General features: G+C 33.3%; 1 protein-coding gene across 2 annotated transcripts in view; it reads right to left on the reverse strand.

The window, feature by feature from the left end:
• The window catches only part of LOC115883354 (pleckstrin homology domain-containing family G member 5), a 432,893-nt gene that overhangs the window by 283,990 nt on the left and 129,412 nt on the right, over positions 1-19,491 (reverse strand). For both annotated transcript variants that reach the window (XM_030901711.1, XM_030901710.1), the window contains 3 exons: positions 15,645-15,729; positions 13,713-13,812; positions 3,803-3,983 (listed from right to left, as the gene is read on the reverse strand). In XM_030901711.1, the coding sequence (XP_030757571.1) occupies positions 3,803-3,983; positions 13,713-13,812; positions 15,645-15,729 (366 nt within the window). The remainder of the gene's footprint in view (positions 1-3,802; positions 3,984-13,712; positions 13,813-15,644; positions 15,730-19,491) is intronic.

Here is a 19,491-nt window from a genome sequence, read left to right on the forward strand (position 1 = left end):
ATGGCGCGGTCCGTGAATAAGAGATCGCTTTGCCAGACGAGGACGCGAGTGCTTTGCTCTTTTTGCCCTAGACCGGATGAATGAAAGCGGCCCAAGCGACGCGACGAAAGAATGAAATTTTGGAATTTTCCCCCCCGTTTTAGAATTTCTATTTGTTTTATTTTCCGTGGAAATTGAGAGGAAGGAAAGGGTTTCGCCACCATTGTGTTAGAAAATGTATGTCTGAATTTGGCAAAGGTAGTTTCCATTGTTTTCTTTTCAATTATTCAAACACGTTAGAGGATCATTACATTGTTTTCCACATATCATATGATTAGGGATGCACATGCATCTACCGTACACTGCAAAACTATACTCCCCGGCACAAAATTCCACCACCCTAAAAATTTGACTAAGTTTGATGTTTGTAATCCGATCTTTGTGATTATGGTATCAGTGCGAAGATACATTTATTAGCATTATTTTATATTATTTTAATGGCTCTTCGGTTAGGTGGGTTTATACCGGGGTAAATCAAAACGTTGTCTTTTGCAATAAATTCAAAAAACCCTGTGAAAAAAATGAGACGGTCATTTTGGATAAGAAACACTTTCCTGTACCTAATCTTAGATGTATTACTAACATTTAATTTTTTGAATTATCCCGTTATTTCTATTCTTTTATGAGCTACACATTTTTATGTAAAATATTGATTTCAGGGATTCTTTCATTGACAAAAACAATAAGTTTATAACAATTTTAATATCGCAACAGCTTGAAGTCTTCGTCATATCGAATGAATAAGGGTAGTTACTGTTGTTACTAGATTAAAAAAAACGTAAAGACAAAAGTTAAGGTTAGAATTAACGGAGATTCCTCCGCTAATGCTAGCTACATATAGCCCTTATAAAGTTTGTGGTGAAAAAGGACGACGACGAACAGCTCTTTTAAGTTCATCGAACAAATGTTCGATTGGATTGAGGCCTACTAGGAGGCCCTTCGAATCTTCGTAGTCCAACCTCATTTAGGTTAACTACTCGTACTCCTAACTCGTTACCTCGCGCAACGTGGGGTTTGGCATATCATGCATCAGTATAAACTGATTTCCAATGACAGGAGCAAATGGAACGACAATTTCTTGGAAGACATCCTCAATATAACGGTGGGCATTGAGAGTTCCATTTTCAACAAATTCAAGATTGTAAAAATATCAGTTCTTTATTTAAAAATGTGCAGCTCCTAAAAGAATAGAAATAACAGGATAATTCAAAAAATTAAATGTTAGGAATACATCTAAGATTACAGGGTATTAATATATTAATAAATATTATTATGTTTTCCAGTATTGCTATTATGAAACTGTCACTGCCAAACTACCTCCATTTAAGTAAATTTTACTAAAAAAGCCAATTATACCTCTCCATTAAATCTTAACTTCGGCAGTTAAAACAATTAGAGAGCCAAATTAAAGTCACCTTATGCATGTCTGGAGTATTCTGGATAATAGCGCGCTTCGTGAATAAGAGATCGCTTTGCCAGACGAGGACGCGAGTGCTTTGCTCTTTTTGCCCTGGACCGGATGAATGAAAGCGGCCCAAGCGGCGCGACGAAAGAATGGAATTTTGGAATTTTCCCCCCCGTTTTAGAACTTCTATCTGTTTTATTTTCCGCGGAAATTGAGAGGAAGGCAAGAGTTTCGCCACCATTGTGTTAGAAAATGCAAAAGTAGTTTCCATTGTTTTCTTTTCTATTATTCAACTACGTTAGAGGATCATTACATTGTTTTCCACATACCATATGATTAGAGATGCACATGCATCTGCCATACACTGCAAAACTATACTCTCCGGCACAAAATTCCGTCACCCTAAAAATTTGACTAAGTTTGATGTTTCATAACTTTTTAGTTTGTAATCCGATTTTTATAATTATGGTATCAGTGAAAAGACAAATTTATCGGCATTATCGAATGAGTAAGGGTAGTTACTCTTGTTGGAATTTGATATCTATAGGAAAAATACGACCACACGCAGATATATTCCTAATGAATCACTTCATAGTGTTGAACATAAAATGGCTAGTTTAAATTTCTTAGTTCATAGATTACTTAGTTTCCCACTTTCCAACGAAAGATATGAAATAGAAAAAGATTACATTAGGAATGTAGCTGAGTGTAATGGATATTCTCATTCACTGGTTGATAAATTAATTAGAAAACGTAGGTATAAGTTAATGATTTCTGAAAATTCGACTTTTCAAGTGGAGAAAGATATGTCTAAATATTTTTCGATACCGTTTGATAGAGAGTTATCCCGTGGTCTAAAAGGAATTTTTAAGAATGTCAATTATAAACTTGTGTATAGTGCTAATAATAAATTACAACAATTATTAGGTAATCCAAAGGATAAAACAGCTCCGCTGGAAAGGTCGGGTATTTATGAAATTTCTTGTAAAGATTGTAATCAGAAATATGTTGGGCAAACTAGAAGATCAATATAACTAGATTTAAAGAACATTTAGCTCAGATAAGATATGGTAGACCGGATAAATCTTGCGTTGCCGAACATATTGTTGATAAAGAACATTGTATAGATCTTAATAATTTAAAATGAATTAAACAAGTCTCAAATTACAGGCAATTAGATGCATATGAAAGCATCAGAATTAATAAATGTGAAGATAGTATGAACAGAGACAACGGTCCAATTCCTCCAAGTTCTTTGTTCCTACTACTCTAGTGGCGGAAATCTAACTGTTACGCTCAGTTGGCTCTGACTCGGTTGGCTAGATTTTGCCACGCCCACTCGGTGTCCACTGAGCAAGTATATAAACGCTCAACTTGTAGTTTGTACTTTAGTTTATAATCATCTGCTGATGATGATAACATGGTTAGCGAAACACGCGTCCAGTGTAAAAGTAAAAGTGTTTTGGTGTATTGTGGTGATTTAGTGTTTTTATTTTGCTCTTGTTATTAGATCAAAAAAAAGGCTAGTATTAACGGAGATTCCTCCGTTAACGCTAGCCATAGCTCTTGTAAAGTTTGAGGTGGAATAGGACGACGACGAACAGCTCTTTTAAGTTCATAGCACAAACGTTCGATTGGATTGAAATCGGGACTACAAGGAGGCCATTCCAATCTTCGTAATCCAACCTCATCTATGTACTCGTTAACTACTCGTACTCCTAACTCGTTACCCCGAGGGGCAACGTGGGGCCTGGCATTATCATGTATCAGTAAAAACTGATTTCCAATAAAAGGAGCGAATGGAACGACAACATCTTGGAGAACATCCTCAATATAACGGTGGGCATTGAGAACTCCATTTTCAACAAATTCAAGATTGTAAAAATATCAGTATATATAATATATCAATCGGTTTTAAAACGTTCTTCGACGGATTCCGATGCTCAGTCGCCATTAATCCATATCTATCCAGAGGTCGCATCTTCAAGCTCTCGTTATTTTAGTTCCTTGTCTATTCCTTCTCTCCAGCTCTTGCGTGGTCTACCCCTTATTCGTCGTCCCGCTGGTGTCCAGTTTGTCCTGTTTTAGAAGCAGTTGTCCCGTTTTAGAAGCCTTCGTGGCCAAAAAATATCTGTACTTTATTTACAAATGTGTAGCTCATAAAAGAATAGAAATAATAGGATAAATCAACAAATTAAATGTTAGAAATACATCTAAAATTATAGGAAAGTGTTTTTTTATTCAAAATGTCCGTCCCGTTTTTTCCACAGGGTGTTGAATTTATTGCAAAAAACGAAGTTTTGATTTACCCCGGTATAAACCCACCTAACTGAAATTGCCGGTATTGCGAGCCCTTACCTTTCTGTCTATCTCCGATGAAGATCTCTGTCGGTTCTCGATAAAGGTTGCAGGATGCCGAATTTTCTGCCTTGTGGCGTTGTGACGTCTTAACTTGCTGTATCCCCCTCCACTTCCCGCCGATCTGAAGCTGCTCTGATTGTTCTGACCGTCATCACAATAAATACTGTGATGACGTCGACTGAAACAGAAACGCACAATTAGAACTAGTAAAAATCATTAGAGATAGTGTAGTATAACAACCCAAGATCGTTCAACGAAGTTGAAGAGGTAAGATTTCGGCATGTATAACAAACAATTTAAATGAAATAAAGGAACCTACGTTGTGTTAAAAATATTTTTTATCGTGACTTATTTTGAGCAATATTAGAGAAATTTGGGAAGTAGAGGTTATGTAAATCAAGCGCTAAATTTGTAAATAGCCTTAATTATTTTATTAAATAAAATGAAAGAGTGACGTACTTTGCCTGGAATTGACATGTTCTCTGTTCTGCTTTTCAACTGTCATACTTCGCTTCCGTAAGTTATTATGCTTTTCACTACCGTATTATATATGTTCTTCTTATTAGCTTTAGTGATTCCTTGATCCCACAGTACACCATTCAACATAGATATTGCCCTCCTGCCTTGCATTATTCGATCTTTTATACCCTCATCGAGTTTTCCATCGTTAGTTATTTTTAATCCAAAATATTTATATTTGTCATAGTTTTTTATCACGCTTCCATCATCTAAGACTATGTTCTCTTGTGTATGTATTCTCTAGTATGAAGAAGAGAACATACTAGAGAATACATAATAAAAACTCAACAAAAAATAGTAGAAAAGCTTGAATTGAAATGTAAATTTAAGTCCTGATTGGTCTCAATCGTTCCAGATCATTCTGTCAATCAGTCATTCGTACAACCAGATTGACAAAAACAAAATCTCATTTTCGAGTGCATCTATTGTTACTTATTTCTCTAAGCCTTAACATATTTACTCTTAACAAACATCCCTCTTTAATACTACTAACCTTGATAATATGGAAATAATATACGTAGAATTGATTCAGGGGTATCTAAACTGTCGTATATAAGGGTGATGTGGCTATTTTGATGGCAGCTGATAGAACGTAGGGACAAATAAACAGTAAATATCTAGTGACCCACATACAAACGATACTGACGTATCCTATTTCTTAATTGATTAGCTAATCGCCAAGCTGAAGGGAGAGATCAAAACAAGGACTAGAAAACGCTATAGAATCGTCTGGGATAGTTAAAGAAAACATCCAAAATGTTTTTTCAAAAATTTTGCAAAAAAAAATTTTGCGAAAAACCTCATAGTCGTCTCTCTGGGGTCGAATACCCCAAAAAATATTTGCACTTATTTAAGACTCAACCTTTATAAAATAGAATTTTAGACACAAAAGTCATTTTCCACTTTTTTCTTGTTTAATAATATTTTTTTGACCTTTACAAACTGAATTTGTAGCCGTCAAATTCACAAAACATAATAATGTATAATATTTTCCTTAGCACATTTACTTTCATATATCAGAAAAAAAAAGAATAACAAAACATAATAAATCAGCTTATGTGGAAATTCCGCTTTTTCTCACCTATATTTTATTTACAACTCTCATATTATAACGTAACAAAAGATAGATTTATTACCTGGTATATACGCCATATAAACACAAAAGGAAGCAACTATTTTTATTAAAATATAAAATTTGACTGTGACTGGAACAGTCTGACCGGGCGACGGGGCTAGGAGCATTTTCAGAATTTACACTATTGCCTGCTATTACTCCTATTGCTAGCTATCACGAGCGCAGATGTCTTAAACTTGTAAACTGCTCCGAAATGTCACTGCGATTTTCTTGGAACTGGAGCAGTCACATACTGCGACGTTGGTGGAGCTGTGACAAAGTAGCGGACTGCGATTTCACAACCCACCTCTAATTATAACTCTATGAAATATATGTATATTGTAATTTATTTTATACTGGTCATTTCACATCTTATTCCCTATGAGTAATATATAATAAAATTATTTATTTTTTATTTACATTTAGTGCTATACTTGCCCACCTATATTTAAATCAGTTCTAATTGCCAATAGTCCTGAAGAACTAAAAGCACAAACTAATGAATTACAGCCAGCAATAAAGTGGGTCTCAAAATAAATTTAGCAAAAACTAAATTAATGTACAACGAACTAATGGAAAGAAAGGACATTCTAATAAATAACACAACACTGAAAATAGTAGAAGAATATACATATTTGGAACAACTAATACACAGCTCAGGATCTTTACTACCAGAAATCAACAGAAGAATTAAGTTAGCATGGAGTACTTATGGAAGAAACTCAATCATATTTAAAACTAGAATGCCACTCTATCTAAAGTAGAAAACATTCAACCAATGTGTACTATCAGTCATGGCATATGCATGCGAAACCTGGACACTTAAAAGGGACATCATAAGGAAACTGCTGGTAGCACAAGGCTCAATGGAATGAAATATGCTGGGAATAACCAAGAGAGACCGTAAAGGAATAGAGTGGATACGACTCAAAGACCCAGGTAGGAGATGTGATCCACAGAGTCAAATCCCTCAAATGGCAATGGGAAGAACATCTGGCAAGAAGGGCGGACAACAGACGGACCACAACCATTGGAAATGGTTGAATAAGCTGAAAATGATGACGAAGATGATTTAAATCAGTAATGCTACGTCTGCACATAACGTTTTACCTGTCAGATAAAACGGAAAACCGAGTAGAAAACTGATAGTTTTCAAAAGACTCTCTCAAAAAAGCAACAAAACTAGTTTTTTTCAGTTTTCTGTTTTCTGAGCTATTTTGCAGGTGAAAATGGAGATATGCGTCATCTGTATACATTATTAATTAATATAATGTCTATAATTAAAACAATTATATTCCATTGGCTAAATCAATATACGTGGGAATATCTCCACATTTCGTACAATAACATGATTAACCCTCAAAAGAACAACAATTGCTGCAAAATAAACATCTCATTAAATGGAACGTTAAATACAGGAACAGCTTAATTTAGAAAGTCAAATATTTTTTATTCCATATTTTTTAATAATGTGGTTAATATTTATTAATATTTGTCTATATAAAAATCCCCACAATAAACTATGAAGAAGTATTCTTTCTACCGTATGATAATAACAATTACAATAATGCTTATTTTTCGAGATGGAATGTACCTACATTTTATTGTTTTTTTGTGTGAAAATACAGTGTGTTGCATGTAAGTAACTTTATTTTATGTAAGGACACGTATGAGAAGTACCTATGAAACATTGAAAACCGACGTTGTGCCACGATCCACGATGGTTTTTGCAGTTCACAGTTCACACAGCTTTTTAAGTTTTTAATGCCACGTTTTCACAATTATCACGGGTTTGGGTTATTCAAATTTAAATTAAACTCACAAGATAGCAATAATTACTTTGCAAATGGATGCTTTAGACACTTTTCGGTAATTTTTCAATGAGGGCGGTTTCAATTTTGAAGAATTTTATAATTTTTGAAGATTCTGACTTTGACAAGAGAAATTTATTTTTGTTCTTGTTTGCAGCAGCGCCTCCCACAACGTATGCGCTCCAAAACAGTTATAAGTTTTGGCGGAAAGCCGAACACGCAGTATACAGTACATCTGCTGGATCTGTGTCTATGAAAGGAATGCGGACAAAAAACATTTAAATAAACAGCAATATATTTTATACGTCGATTTGACGAGTGCGTCACCGCAAATCACTCCACCCACTCATTTTATTGGCTACTTGCAAATTTGTTGAATTTTTATTGATGGGACGCGTCGTCTATTTTTTACGAAAAACATCGAGAGAATATCGTTTCCCCTCTCACGGATACCCCGTAGCTACAGAACGGACAGACGTACTGTACAGGGTGGGTCAAATTCGACGCTTTTAAATGGAAACACCCTTTTCTATAGGAGATAGATAAAAACTAAATATCGGTGTCTGGAGCTAAATTTTTGTCAAAAACATGATGGTGAAAACCGCATATCGATATTTGTTACCGTTTCGGAGTTACGGGGAGTTTTTCAAAAATATGCATTTTTAACAAATCGCTGTAACTTTTTTGCTATGGAAAATTTTGTATTTTTATGAAAACATTTCCACAGCACCTTTTCACGTAGAATTTAATGGTTTAAGTATAATTTTTTTAAAATTAATAATTTAAGAATTATCAACAGAAAATTTGATTTTTTATATGGGACACCCTGTATATTTTTGATTTATTGAAAATAATTTAAAATTATCTTTCCAAAAATATAACACACTTGATATTTTGCTCGATTCCTCTTCGAGATATAGAGTATATAAAAATTCGCCCGCTTTAAATAAGTAGGCTTTGAACGGCACCGCCTGTAATGCAAAAAAAATTCTAGCTGTGAGCATTAAGCATCAATTAAAACGAAAATAATATTTGCTATGAGAGATGCAGAATTTTATAACAATTTAAAATATATTTAACCAACATCAACACATTTAAACTATGTCTAATAACAATAAAAACAAATAGCAAACCAAGACATGAGAGTTTGCTACAGGTGTTCGGTGTTCGACATATCGACCGTCTTCTGTTACAGACAGACGGGGCAGTTTTTGAACATTTCTCGCGGAATTCATTAACTCATTGGAGGTGAAAGATACCTTCTCATAACTGCTAAATATTTTTAATTCTTGTCTAGATTATACGGAAAAATAAGGAACCTTTATTCTTCCGCAAATATATCCATAGGATTAGATCCATGGGTACTAAGTCAGGCGGCCTCGACGGCCAACGGCTGGGATCTTGGTTAGCTATCCAATTATTCTTGAAATTGGCTGCAAAAATTTGCTGACAACTTCAGCGTTCAAAGGCGGTGCGTCGTCTTGCTGGAAAAATATGTTTTCGAGTTCCATTAGGGGCATATCATCAATAAGGGGTCCAAAGCCTACTAGTTAAAAGTAGCGAACTTTTTAAAAATTCTGTATTTCGAAGGGGATTATAACAAAATATCAAGTGCGCTATATTTTTGGAAAGGTAATTTTAAATTCTTTTCGGTTAATTAAAAATATAAAGGGTGTCCCAAATAAAAAATCAATGTTTTTGTTGATAACTCTTAATTTGTTAATTTAAAAAAAATATATACTTAAGCCATTAAATTCTACGTAAAAAGGTGCTTTGGAAATGTTTTCAAAGAAATACAAAATTTTCCATAGCAAAAAAGTTACAGCTATTTGTTAAAAATGCACATTTTTGAAAAACACCCCGTAACTCCGAAACGGTAGCAGATAATTGAGCTCCAGACACCGATACTAGTTTTCGTCTATCTCCTATAGAAAAGGGTGTTTCCATTTAAAAGCGTCGAATTTGACTCACCCTGTACACATGTTTCTTTTATGACTTTAGCAACCGCAAAAAATATGACATTAATCAAAGTTCATAATAACTGATAATAACTATCTATCAAAGAACAAAATCGAAATTATATTACCATAGAGGACTATATTACCACAGATTACCATAGGACTAAGCCATATTTCTGAACAAATATTAAATGTTTTACAAAAATACAATTAGAGCACTGATATGGAAAACATTGTAAACAATTTTTTCCATATTTTTTACTAAAGTCTTTCTGGTTATATGTACCACAAATTCTTTGATATTCGGAAACCAAGTTGTTTACTTAGGTTTTCTTATTAATTTTGTTTACACAAAGCCTACTTTATGAAACAAATAACTGTTTTTAAGTAAATAAAAAATATAATTACCTTACAACAAAAAATATATAAAAAATATTTTCTCCAATGAATAATACCATGTGATCGAAAAAAACGGCGTCATAAACGGCGGAGGAATGACAATCTCTTACAAAAATTGACATAAAATTTGTCAAAAATTAACTCAAATTATGGAATGATTAAAAAAGGATAGAACGTTTCCAGACATACAAATCTATTTCCAAAAAAATATTTTTTTCTCGAATGTTAAACTGCACCGTTTGAAAATCATTTTTACTAAATAAAAAAAAATAAATTAAAACGTTCTTAGAGCTAACTGGCAGTAAGCACCATTAAAAAATAAAGTTTAGGGCTTGACCTCGCCAAAATTATCATGGATTGTCATCCCCCCGCCGTCTTTGACGCCGTTTTTTTTTTCGTTTGTATGGTACCTACATTGTTCATGTTATCGCAGAAACAACTGAAAGAAACATCGTATGATCAAATTTTTCATTAGTTTCTTGTAATTTTTAAAAACAAGGTTATTATGACGTTTAAGTGTCTTTTTTGGCGACATTCTTCGTAAACGATTGAAACTAGGAATATCTCTCTGTCCTACTGAAGTTGTTAACTAATTTTTCCGAGCAGCTGTTATTTATTGGCCAATAAAAAAGCATATTTCTCTGTGTAATCTGACAGTTTTTATTTACAAAACGATATCAAAATAAACCCAATGCCACTAACATATTTATAGTGTGTAACGGGTCGTAGTAGTACGTAAGATAGTAGAAAACATAATTTACGCATTAAGCAAAAATTTAGAGGTTTTTCGTATAGTTTTGAGATAGGCGATATAAATAAATATATATTTAATTGTTTTTGGTCACTTCCTGATCCACCGGAAATGACTACAACAGTATATTTCTACTTTATTTGACAGAAAATGACACTCTGAATAGAATGACATATTATATGTCAACTTTTGACATTTTTGCATATGGTTTATTTGAAATTGTAACATGTGGTTCCTAACGACAATTTGACTTCAATGAAATACCAAGTGTGTGGTACCAAATTATTCGTAAAAAATGCTTTTTCTAAATATGCGAATGAGCCACTCTTGTTCCATTTGAAAAAATTGAGATAAGATTAAAAATAAAATTTGGGCATAGTTTAACCGTCCAGGACAAAGCACGAAAAACATAGACGATCAAAACTATTTTTCCAAGGCTTTTTGATCAAAAATTAGCGTTTTTAACACAGCCGACAACCACTCTAGATTGAAATTTAAAATGCATTTTTTTTCAAGTGAAGTGTCAAAAGTTTATATACATATGTCATTCTATTCAAAGTGTCACTTTCTATCCAATAAAGAAGAAATATACCGAGGATGTCATTTAAAAATCGAAAGTTGTAGTCATTTCCGGTGAACAAGAAGTACCCGAAAACAATTGAATACGTCAATCAATCCTAATTTATGTCATATACCAACACACCAAATCTCATTTTTTTATCTCAAAGGATAAACAAGTTACAGGGGTGAGCCATTTTCGAGACGCACCCGGTATATATACCGGGTGTTTTTCAAAAGTGGCTTACCCCTATAGCTTTTTTAGTTTTCCACATAAAAACACGACTGCATAAAGGACGACCGATTGACATATTCAATTTATTTTGTTCACTTTCTGTTTTACCGAAAATGATTACAACTTCTGATTTTTAAATCGTATAGATACTCGGTTTTTTACTTTATTTGACAAGCATTGAATATTTTTTTGCTGAATGGAATGACATAATATATACGCCAACTTATGACATTTTGTAGCAAACTTTTTCAGCAAATTTCAATTATTTAGAGCGATGGCCGTAAATGTAACGACCCTTTGACTCGAAATGCCAAGTGTGTAGTACCAAATTATTCATAAAAATATGCTATTGAAAAAATTGAGTTATTTTTAAAAATACCATTTGAGCATCTTTTTACCGGTCAGGAAAGATACGAATACCTTTAGAATAAATTAATAATAATAACTTTAAAATAAATTTAAAATATATTTTTCCACGGCTCCTAGATTTAAATGAGTGGTTTTAACACAGCTATGGCACACTATACAGGGTGGCCCATCGAAAACGTTCCGCAAGGCATAACGGCTAGGGTAATTTTTTTTCAGAAAATTCAAAAACACGTCAATTTTGTTTGTGAGGGGGACAACTTTTGCGCCAAAAATGATTCCAAAATCTTCGACCCTCTAAGAGGGGGTGTCATCCCCCAATTTTTTTCAAATGGAAAGGGGGGTCAAGTGATACAGCAATGAAAAGGGCTTTCTATTCTCTATACTTTCCCGCTTCATTTTTGAAAATCGGTCGAGTCATTGAGAAAATATGACGGATTGAAATTTGAAAAGTTTATTTAAATATTTATCAGAGTAAATGATATGGATAAATTCCTTCGACCAATTTGCTGTTTTTTCTTATTATTTCTAGATGTTTGCACATTTTTTCACTTGCCACAAGGTTGAACGATCAGGTGCGGTAGTTGCTAGATAGCTGTTCTGTGACTTATGCGTTGAAGTTCTCAATATCGTTTAACTTTTTAACAATTATGGTGTACTCACTTGAAAAAAAAGTGGAAATAATCGAACTTTATTTTAAAAATAATGAACGTGGCAATATGGTTGCGCAGATATTCAATGAACGCCATCCTGACAAACACTTTTATGGCAAAATTGTTCGCGCGTTAGTAGCAAAATTTCGCGAAACTGGTTCCGTTATAAATAAAAAGAGGCAGAAGGAAAGTCCTGTAGTAAATGAAGCTATGGAGGTATTCGTACTGGGCCAAGTTGCCATGGATAGTACGCTGAGTACAAGAAAATTAGCCAATGAGACCGGCGTGAATCGTACAAGTGTCCAAAGGATATTAAAAAAACAAGTTACACCCGTACAAAATTCAGTTGGTACAAGAACTCAACGAAGACGATTTTGATCGTCGCTTGCAATTTTGTGAAACTATGAGTGAACGAGTGGCGAATGATAATAATTTCCTATTTAATGTTTGTTTTTCGGATGAGTGTACTTTCTTTTTGAACGGTGTAGTTAATCGGCACAACTGTCGGTACTGGGCTGAGGACAACCCCAGGGTTTTTCACGAGGTGCACACACAAAATCCTCAGAAATTGAACGTGTGGGCTGGTATTTTTGGAAATTCTATTGTGGGTCAGTTTAACGATATTGAGACAATATTCAACGCACAAGTCACAGAACAGCTATCTAGCAACTACAGCACCTGATCGTTCAACCTTGTGGCAAGTGAAAAAATAACATCTTAGCATCGTAAACATCTAGAAATAATAAGAAAAAACCTCAAATTCGTGGAAGGAATTTATCCTTATCATTTACTCTGATACATGTTTAAATAAACTTTTTAAATTTCAAACCTTGTGGCAAGTGAAAGAATGCGTAAACATCTAGAAATAATAAGAAAACACAGCAAATTGGTCGAAGGAATTTATCCATATCATTTACTCTGATAAATGTTTAAATAAACTTTTCAAATTTCAATCCTTCATATTTTTTCAATGACTTGATCGATTTTCAAAAACGAGGCGGGGAAATATAGAGAATAGAAAGCTCTTTTCAATGCGGCGAAACTTGACCCCCCTTCCCATTTGAAAAAAGTTGGGGGATGACACCCCCGCTTAGAGGGTTGAAGATTTTGCGATCATTTTTGGGGCAAAAGCTGTCCCCCTCACAAACAAAATTGACGTGTTTTTGGATTTTTTGGAAAATAAAATACCCTGGCCGTTATGCCTTGCGGAACGTTTTCGATGGGCCACCCTGTATTTAATTTGTTTAATTTAAAATACTATTTTTAACTGACAAAATTTTTTAATACAAAAGTGACCGCTTCAAACTTAAGTTCCTATTTTGCTGAGTTACCATGGCAACTGAATTACCAAGTCAACGAAATTTTCTACGCATAACCATTGTCAAAAATGAAACAAATATAATTTTAAACTTATTTTAAATATATTCATGAAGAAATATGAAATAGTTAGTAGAAATAAAATTCCTCTTTATTATTATTAGTGAAAATAATTTCAGAAAAATAACAAATTCTTTATGAGATGAAAATATCAAAAAATGCTTACCCAACAGTTTCAGGACTGCTTCCCGATAATGTTTCCACATTGTCCTGGCTGATAATATGAGAAAGGGAAGGTAATGATGAGGCAGAATTGTCCTTTAGACCTGAAAAAGGGACAATTTAGTTACAATCCAGTGCTAAAGAATTCTTTATCGAATTTATGTTTATTGGAAGTAAAAAAATATCGAAAGATGAATAAAAAATATGGGAAATATCATGGGAAAATTTAATTTAATTTTTGATGTCAATTACGACATAGCACAGGGTTGGGTAGGTATAAAATTTTATATTTTCTACGGTATTTTCTACACGTAGAAAATTAATTTTCTAAATCAACTAATTTTCTAAATTTTTTTACACGTCTGGACGTAGAAAATTAGTTTTGTATATTTTAAGCCTCTTTTGAGTTTATATTTATTTCAAATACTTCAATCACAACGATTAGTACAACAAATAAACTGATTGATATGTACAACGGGATGCATGACAGTAACTGTTGTGTCATATTCACAAACATATCGTATTTTCTGTCATTTTCTGGATGTTAAAATCTTTCTTGATACTATAATCGAAGTTTACAAACATCTTAAAAGTTTTCAATAGTAAAATCAAAGTTTACAGAATAATTCTATGTAATTCAGTGAACTGTAAGACTCAGACAGAACAAAAAACAAATATTATACAGGGTGTCCCAGAAATAAGTGCAAGTATTTTAAGGGCTGGTAGATCTCGATAAAAGAAACATATTTTCTCTTTATCGTTTTTCAAATAAGTCCAAAATAACGGAGTTTTTGAAAATTTCAAAAAAAAAAAGATTTTTTGCTGAAATTTTGAGAACCCCTGGATCTTTTCTGGATTTTCTTTCTTGTAATTAATTTTCTTTAATGTAATACATATGTTGCCATATTATCAAGAAATTATGTATTTTAACTAAAAACTAAAAAAAAATCAAATTTTTTTTTTAAGTTTCCAATTTTTTTTTTCGCGAAAAAAACCTTATAGGCGTGTTTCTGAGGTTGAACTATACTACCAGTTAAAATACTTGCACTTATTTCTGGGACACCCTGTATATACATATTATATGTATGTACAGGGTGGCAACTACTATACGCCGCGGAGGCTCCAAGCAGAACGACAGTTTATATTGAAATGAAATTTTGTGAGCATATGTAGGTTAATTCGGAGCACTTTTTAAAAATATAGAGAGTTCTACAGGGTGTCCCCCAAAAAGTTACCTATCAAAGTTGTGTTTTTTGTAATGGAACACCCTATATATTAATCGATTTTCGGATTCTGGGAGAAAAATAAAGGTGAGTTTTATAAGAGAAGTATATGACTAAAATGTAAGGGTTTTGACATATTTAACATTTTCTAGAAATAAAGAACAATTTTTAAATTACAATAAAAGCTACCAAAAAAAGTTTACCTTTATTTTTTTCCTAGAATCCGAAAATCAATTAATATATAGGGAAATAATTCCATTAGAAAAAACACAACTTTGATGTGTACTTTTTTTGGGGACACCCTGTATAATTCTATATATTTTTATAAAATGCTTTCAGTTAATCTACTAATGCTGCCAAAATTTCATTTCTATATAAACTACCGTTCTCCTTGGAGCTTCCGCGGCGTATGAGAGGCGCCACCCTGTATATGATAGTTTATGAAACCACAGGCTTTCCATGGTAAAATTAAAAAAAAGATGAAAGAAAAATGAAAATTTTCAAAGAGAAAAAATCGGACTTTTCTGTACGGCCTTCAGATTAAACTGAAAAATAATCTTCATAGATATTGCATTTTCAGTGTCACTTAGTTCACCACAATACATTTAACATAAATATTATGTTAAATGTATTGTGGTGAACTAGTGTTTATATTTTTTCAGTATAATTCATATTATATTTAATAAAATCTTAATAAAAAAAATAAAACTTACAATTTATAGATGTAAGGCTTGACCTATATTCCGGTGTAATAGATGTATGCCTACTGTAAGGATGCCTCTTCAAATGCGGAGATCCCTGAAAAATAAACAAAAAAAGAACATAAAATTTCCCTTCATTCTACTAATTAAATTCCTAGATTAAAAAATTACGGGAAATGTTTGGAAATTTACAAGATCTCCCTCGTTTTTGTTTTCGAGATTTAATTAAACGAAAAGTTGTAAAAATCTAACATCAAATAAAAATTGTTTACTGTGCAAGCACCATAAGCTTGCTAATTAGACTCTCTTGCAGTAGATCAATATTTTTTATACAAGGTTCTGCAAGTGTGCGTTGAGTATCTCTGGATTCTGTAAATCATAGAAATTTCGTTTAAATGCAGATTCCATGCAGTATATTTACGTATCTGTACCCCAGAAGCACACTATATTAAGTAGTGATGTGATAACTCGAGCGAAAATTCGTTCGAGTAGGTACTCGATTATTGAAATAACAGACATCGCTCGATTATGAACGAGCGATGCAAATGACGAGTTACAAGCGACGAACGCAAGCGATCCTAGAATGAAATAAATTGAAATCCGATTTTAATGTGACATACCTACTCGATAAAAAGCCGAGCGAATTTTCTACATACACTGCAGGTAGCAAATTTATACGATGCCGTATATAGGTAACCATATTTATCTGTTGCGTATATGAGGGACAAAATTTTACGACCTATATATCGACAATGCTTTGAAATAAACTAAATCAAGCGATTAAGCGAATCGCTCGTCGCTTGCTACTTGTCATTCGTTACCGAAAGATAATGTGCCCTGCGCACGCAACTTTCTGCTTGGCGCTTGGCGTTAACGAGTACTTACAACAAGCGACGCGACACGACGGATGGTCGAAAAACCGTATTTTTGAATACGAGTAATATTTCGCTCGAGCGATCACTCGGTTATTGCAATCGCTGGAAACTCGAGTACTCGATTATTAAAATTAATCGGTTTTTCCCATCACTAATATTAAGTCACAATACATATTTTGAGAAAAAAGGATTTAAAGTTCTTTTTCGAAGTTATTTCCTAATTACTCGGTTACTTTTAAACCTTGAATTGTAATATTTGGTATATGAATAACTTATTTTGAACTTAAATGAAATGTAAAACAGTTATTTAAATAAATTATACCTTATTATACCTTAAAAACTTCTATAGTATATATATATATATATATATATATATATATATATATATATATATATATATAAGTTTTGTTGAGTAACCATCATCTCAGAGGTTTAACCATCATCTTAGAGGGCGCCATGCCACCTACACATTTTTAACTGGTTTGAAGAGTAATAACTTTTCGTCCGTACCTGTATAGACGTTTTTTACGTGAAAAAGGTTTCTTGGTAAAAATCGCTATGAGTAATAATTTTCGAGATATTTGGAATCGAAATTATCAATACCGGTCATCATTGATATAAATTAACATCAAAATAAAATCACTAAATCACCACATTAATACACCAAAACACTTTTACTTTTACACTGGACGCACGTTTCGCTAAGCAGGGTAGCATCATGAGCAGATGATTAAAACTCTAGTGTTTTGGTGTATTGTGGTGATTTAGTGTTTTATTTTGCTGTGTAACACCGAAGGTTCCAACCCCCAACTGTAATAAATTAACATGTTGACTAAATAGTTATTAGACTGAAATCAGAAATTTGAAATGTTTTTGTGACAAAAGTTCAACAGAAACTGTTTTATCATCATTTTTTGCAGAAAAATTTATGATTAGTTGAAAAAAATAAAAATTTCCTGAATTTATTATTTCAGTGAAATAACTATCTACTCAACGTGTTTATTTTTCGTCAATAATGACATGTATTGTCTATTTCTATTCTAAATATAGTAAAAACGATAGCTCGTAGCGATTTTTACAAAGAGAAATATTTTACGTAAAAAGTCACAGAGATGTATATTTTTTCACTCGGTATTTTTATACAGGTACGGACAAAAAGTTATTATGCTTCAAAATGGTTAAAACACGTGTAGGTAGCGCCCTCTATTAGTTAGGAGTCATATTGACACCAAAATCAAATTTCTCATGTCAAAAAACTCCCAGACGCCAATTTTCATCCAAATATTGATCTTTACTTCAGAAATTATTTACTAAAAATTGAAATAAAAATGAAACTTCTAATGTATCTAATGAACATGTTGCCGAAGTTTCCGGAATACAGTTCGGACCACCCTGTATAGTAAAAAGACAAAATAACTGCTAGAGTATAAGAAGAACCTAGCACGCATAGTAGGTAGTAGGTAGGTGTCATCATTGGAAGCTGTCCCACGGGAGGAAACCTCATGAGAGGGAAGATTTCCGACGACGACTACTGCAGACAATGCGGAGTGGAAGAAGAAACCATAGAGCACCTGCTGTGTCATTGTCTGGTAGTGGAAATCTGACGCTACAAAACTTTAGGATACAGTTTTTTGGAGGGACTAGAGGAAGCAGCAGACACCAACATCAGCGACATCGGGAATTTTGCTGGAAGAGCTGGAAGTACTTTAACGCAAAGAAATAATGAGATAAAAGCTTGATATACAATAATAGAAGGGTATCGCAATGGGCCTAAGGCCTCCGAGTGAGAATCAAACAGAATCCCAACCCCTAGCAACCAAACCTAAAGTTCATTTGATAAAATGAAATATAATATTTGGAGTAAAAAAACTGCGCAAAACCAAACAATAGGTACTCGCTGGCAACAAAACGCCAAATGTAAATAAACCATAATCCACACTCGAGTCGATTTAAAACCCATTTGTCAAAAATAAACAATGGCCTGTTTAGAAACACAGCCGAAAGGTGTAAAGGAAATTACTAAACGAATGTAGATGGAGGGTTTCGTAAAAACAATCGACACGCGGTCTAATTTATGTGTTTTTTTTGCTTTCAACTGATTAACGAAGAAACAAATTGAAAGAATACGCCGACTATTTCTCCTAAGCCAGTATTAGGGATATTCTTAAGAAAGAAATATCGATGTATGGGTGATTTTATCGTATATCTTCCATGATTTTTTGAAATCTATAATTTAACTTTTTTATAGCTATGTTATTGCAAATAATATTGCTATAAATTAAAAAGAAAATTTAAAATATATAATTTTATTATTAGTAGGCCGTGAGAAATAACAAAAAAATGAAAATGGTATTTACTCAAATAGTCATTCTATATGGAAAATTATATGGGGAATGTCATCGATCGTCATGTCCAAGCCAACTAGACGAGAGGCCGACTGGATGCAGTTTTTTTTCGATCATACGGTATTATTGGCCAATAAATAAATAAACCAATATCAGCTCACCACACTAAGATTCTGTCGCGTACGTCCCTGAAAATATGAGCGGCTAACCAGAAATATAGCAAGTCTGGACGCGTTGTTTCATGTTACAATAGCAGTGTTAGTGTTACGCAACATCTTTTGATCTTTACCGACTACAAATGGATAATATCTAGCAAGTTATATAGCAGCGAAATTTGCTAAATATGTCTAAAAAATATGTAACATGTTATATAACTTTGCTATATATAGCAGTGTTATATAGCAAGTGTGGACCGTCCTTAACGGAATTTATTATAAAGGGATGGGGGTTTGCAAATATCTAAAAGCTTGCACTAATAGCTTGCATTATTAAAGCTTTGTCCAGGTGTTCGACATTGTTGTAGTTGCCACGATATATCCATATTTCAAAAATACCCAAATACACAAATCGAGAACGGACAAATCCGGGAATCAGGGATGCCATCGTATGAGTCTATTGGTTCCAATTCACCTATTTGGA

Source organism: Sitophilus oryzae, unplaced genomic scaffold (genome assembly GCF_002938485.1).
Source record: "Sitophilus oryzae breed Bouriz unplaced genomic scaffold, Soryzae_2.0 scaffold_186_pilon_pilon, whole genome shotgun sequence".
In the NCBI taxonomy this organism is placed as follows: domain Eukaryota; kingdom Metazoa; phylum Arthropoda; class Insecta; order Coleoptera; family Curculionidae; genus Sitophilus; species Sitophilus oryzae.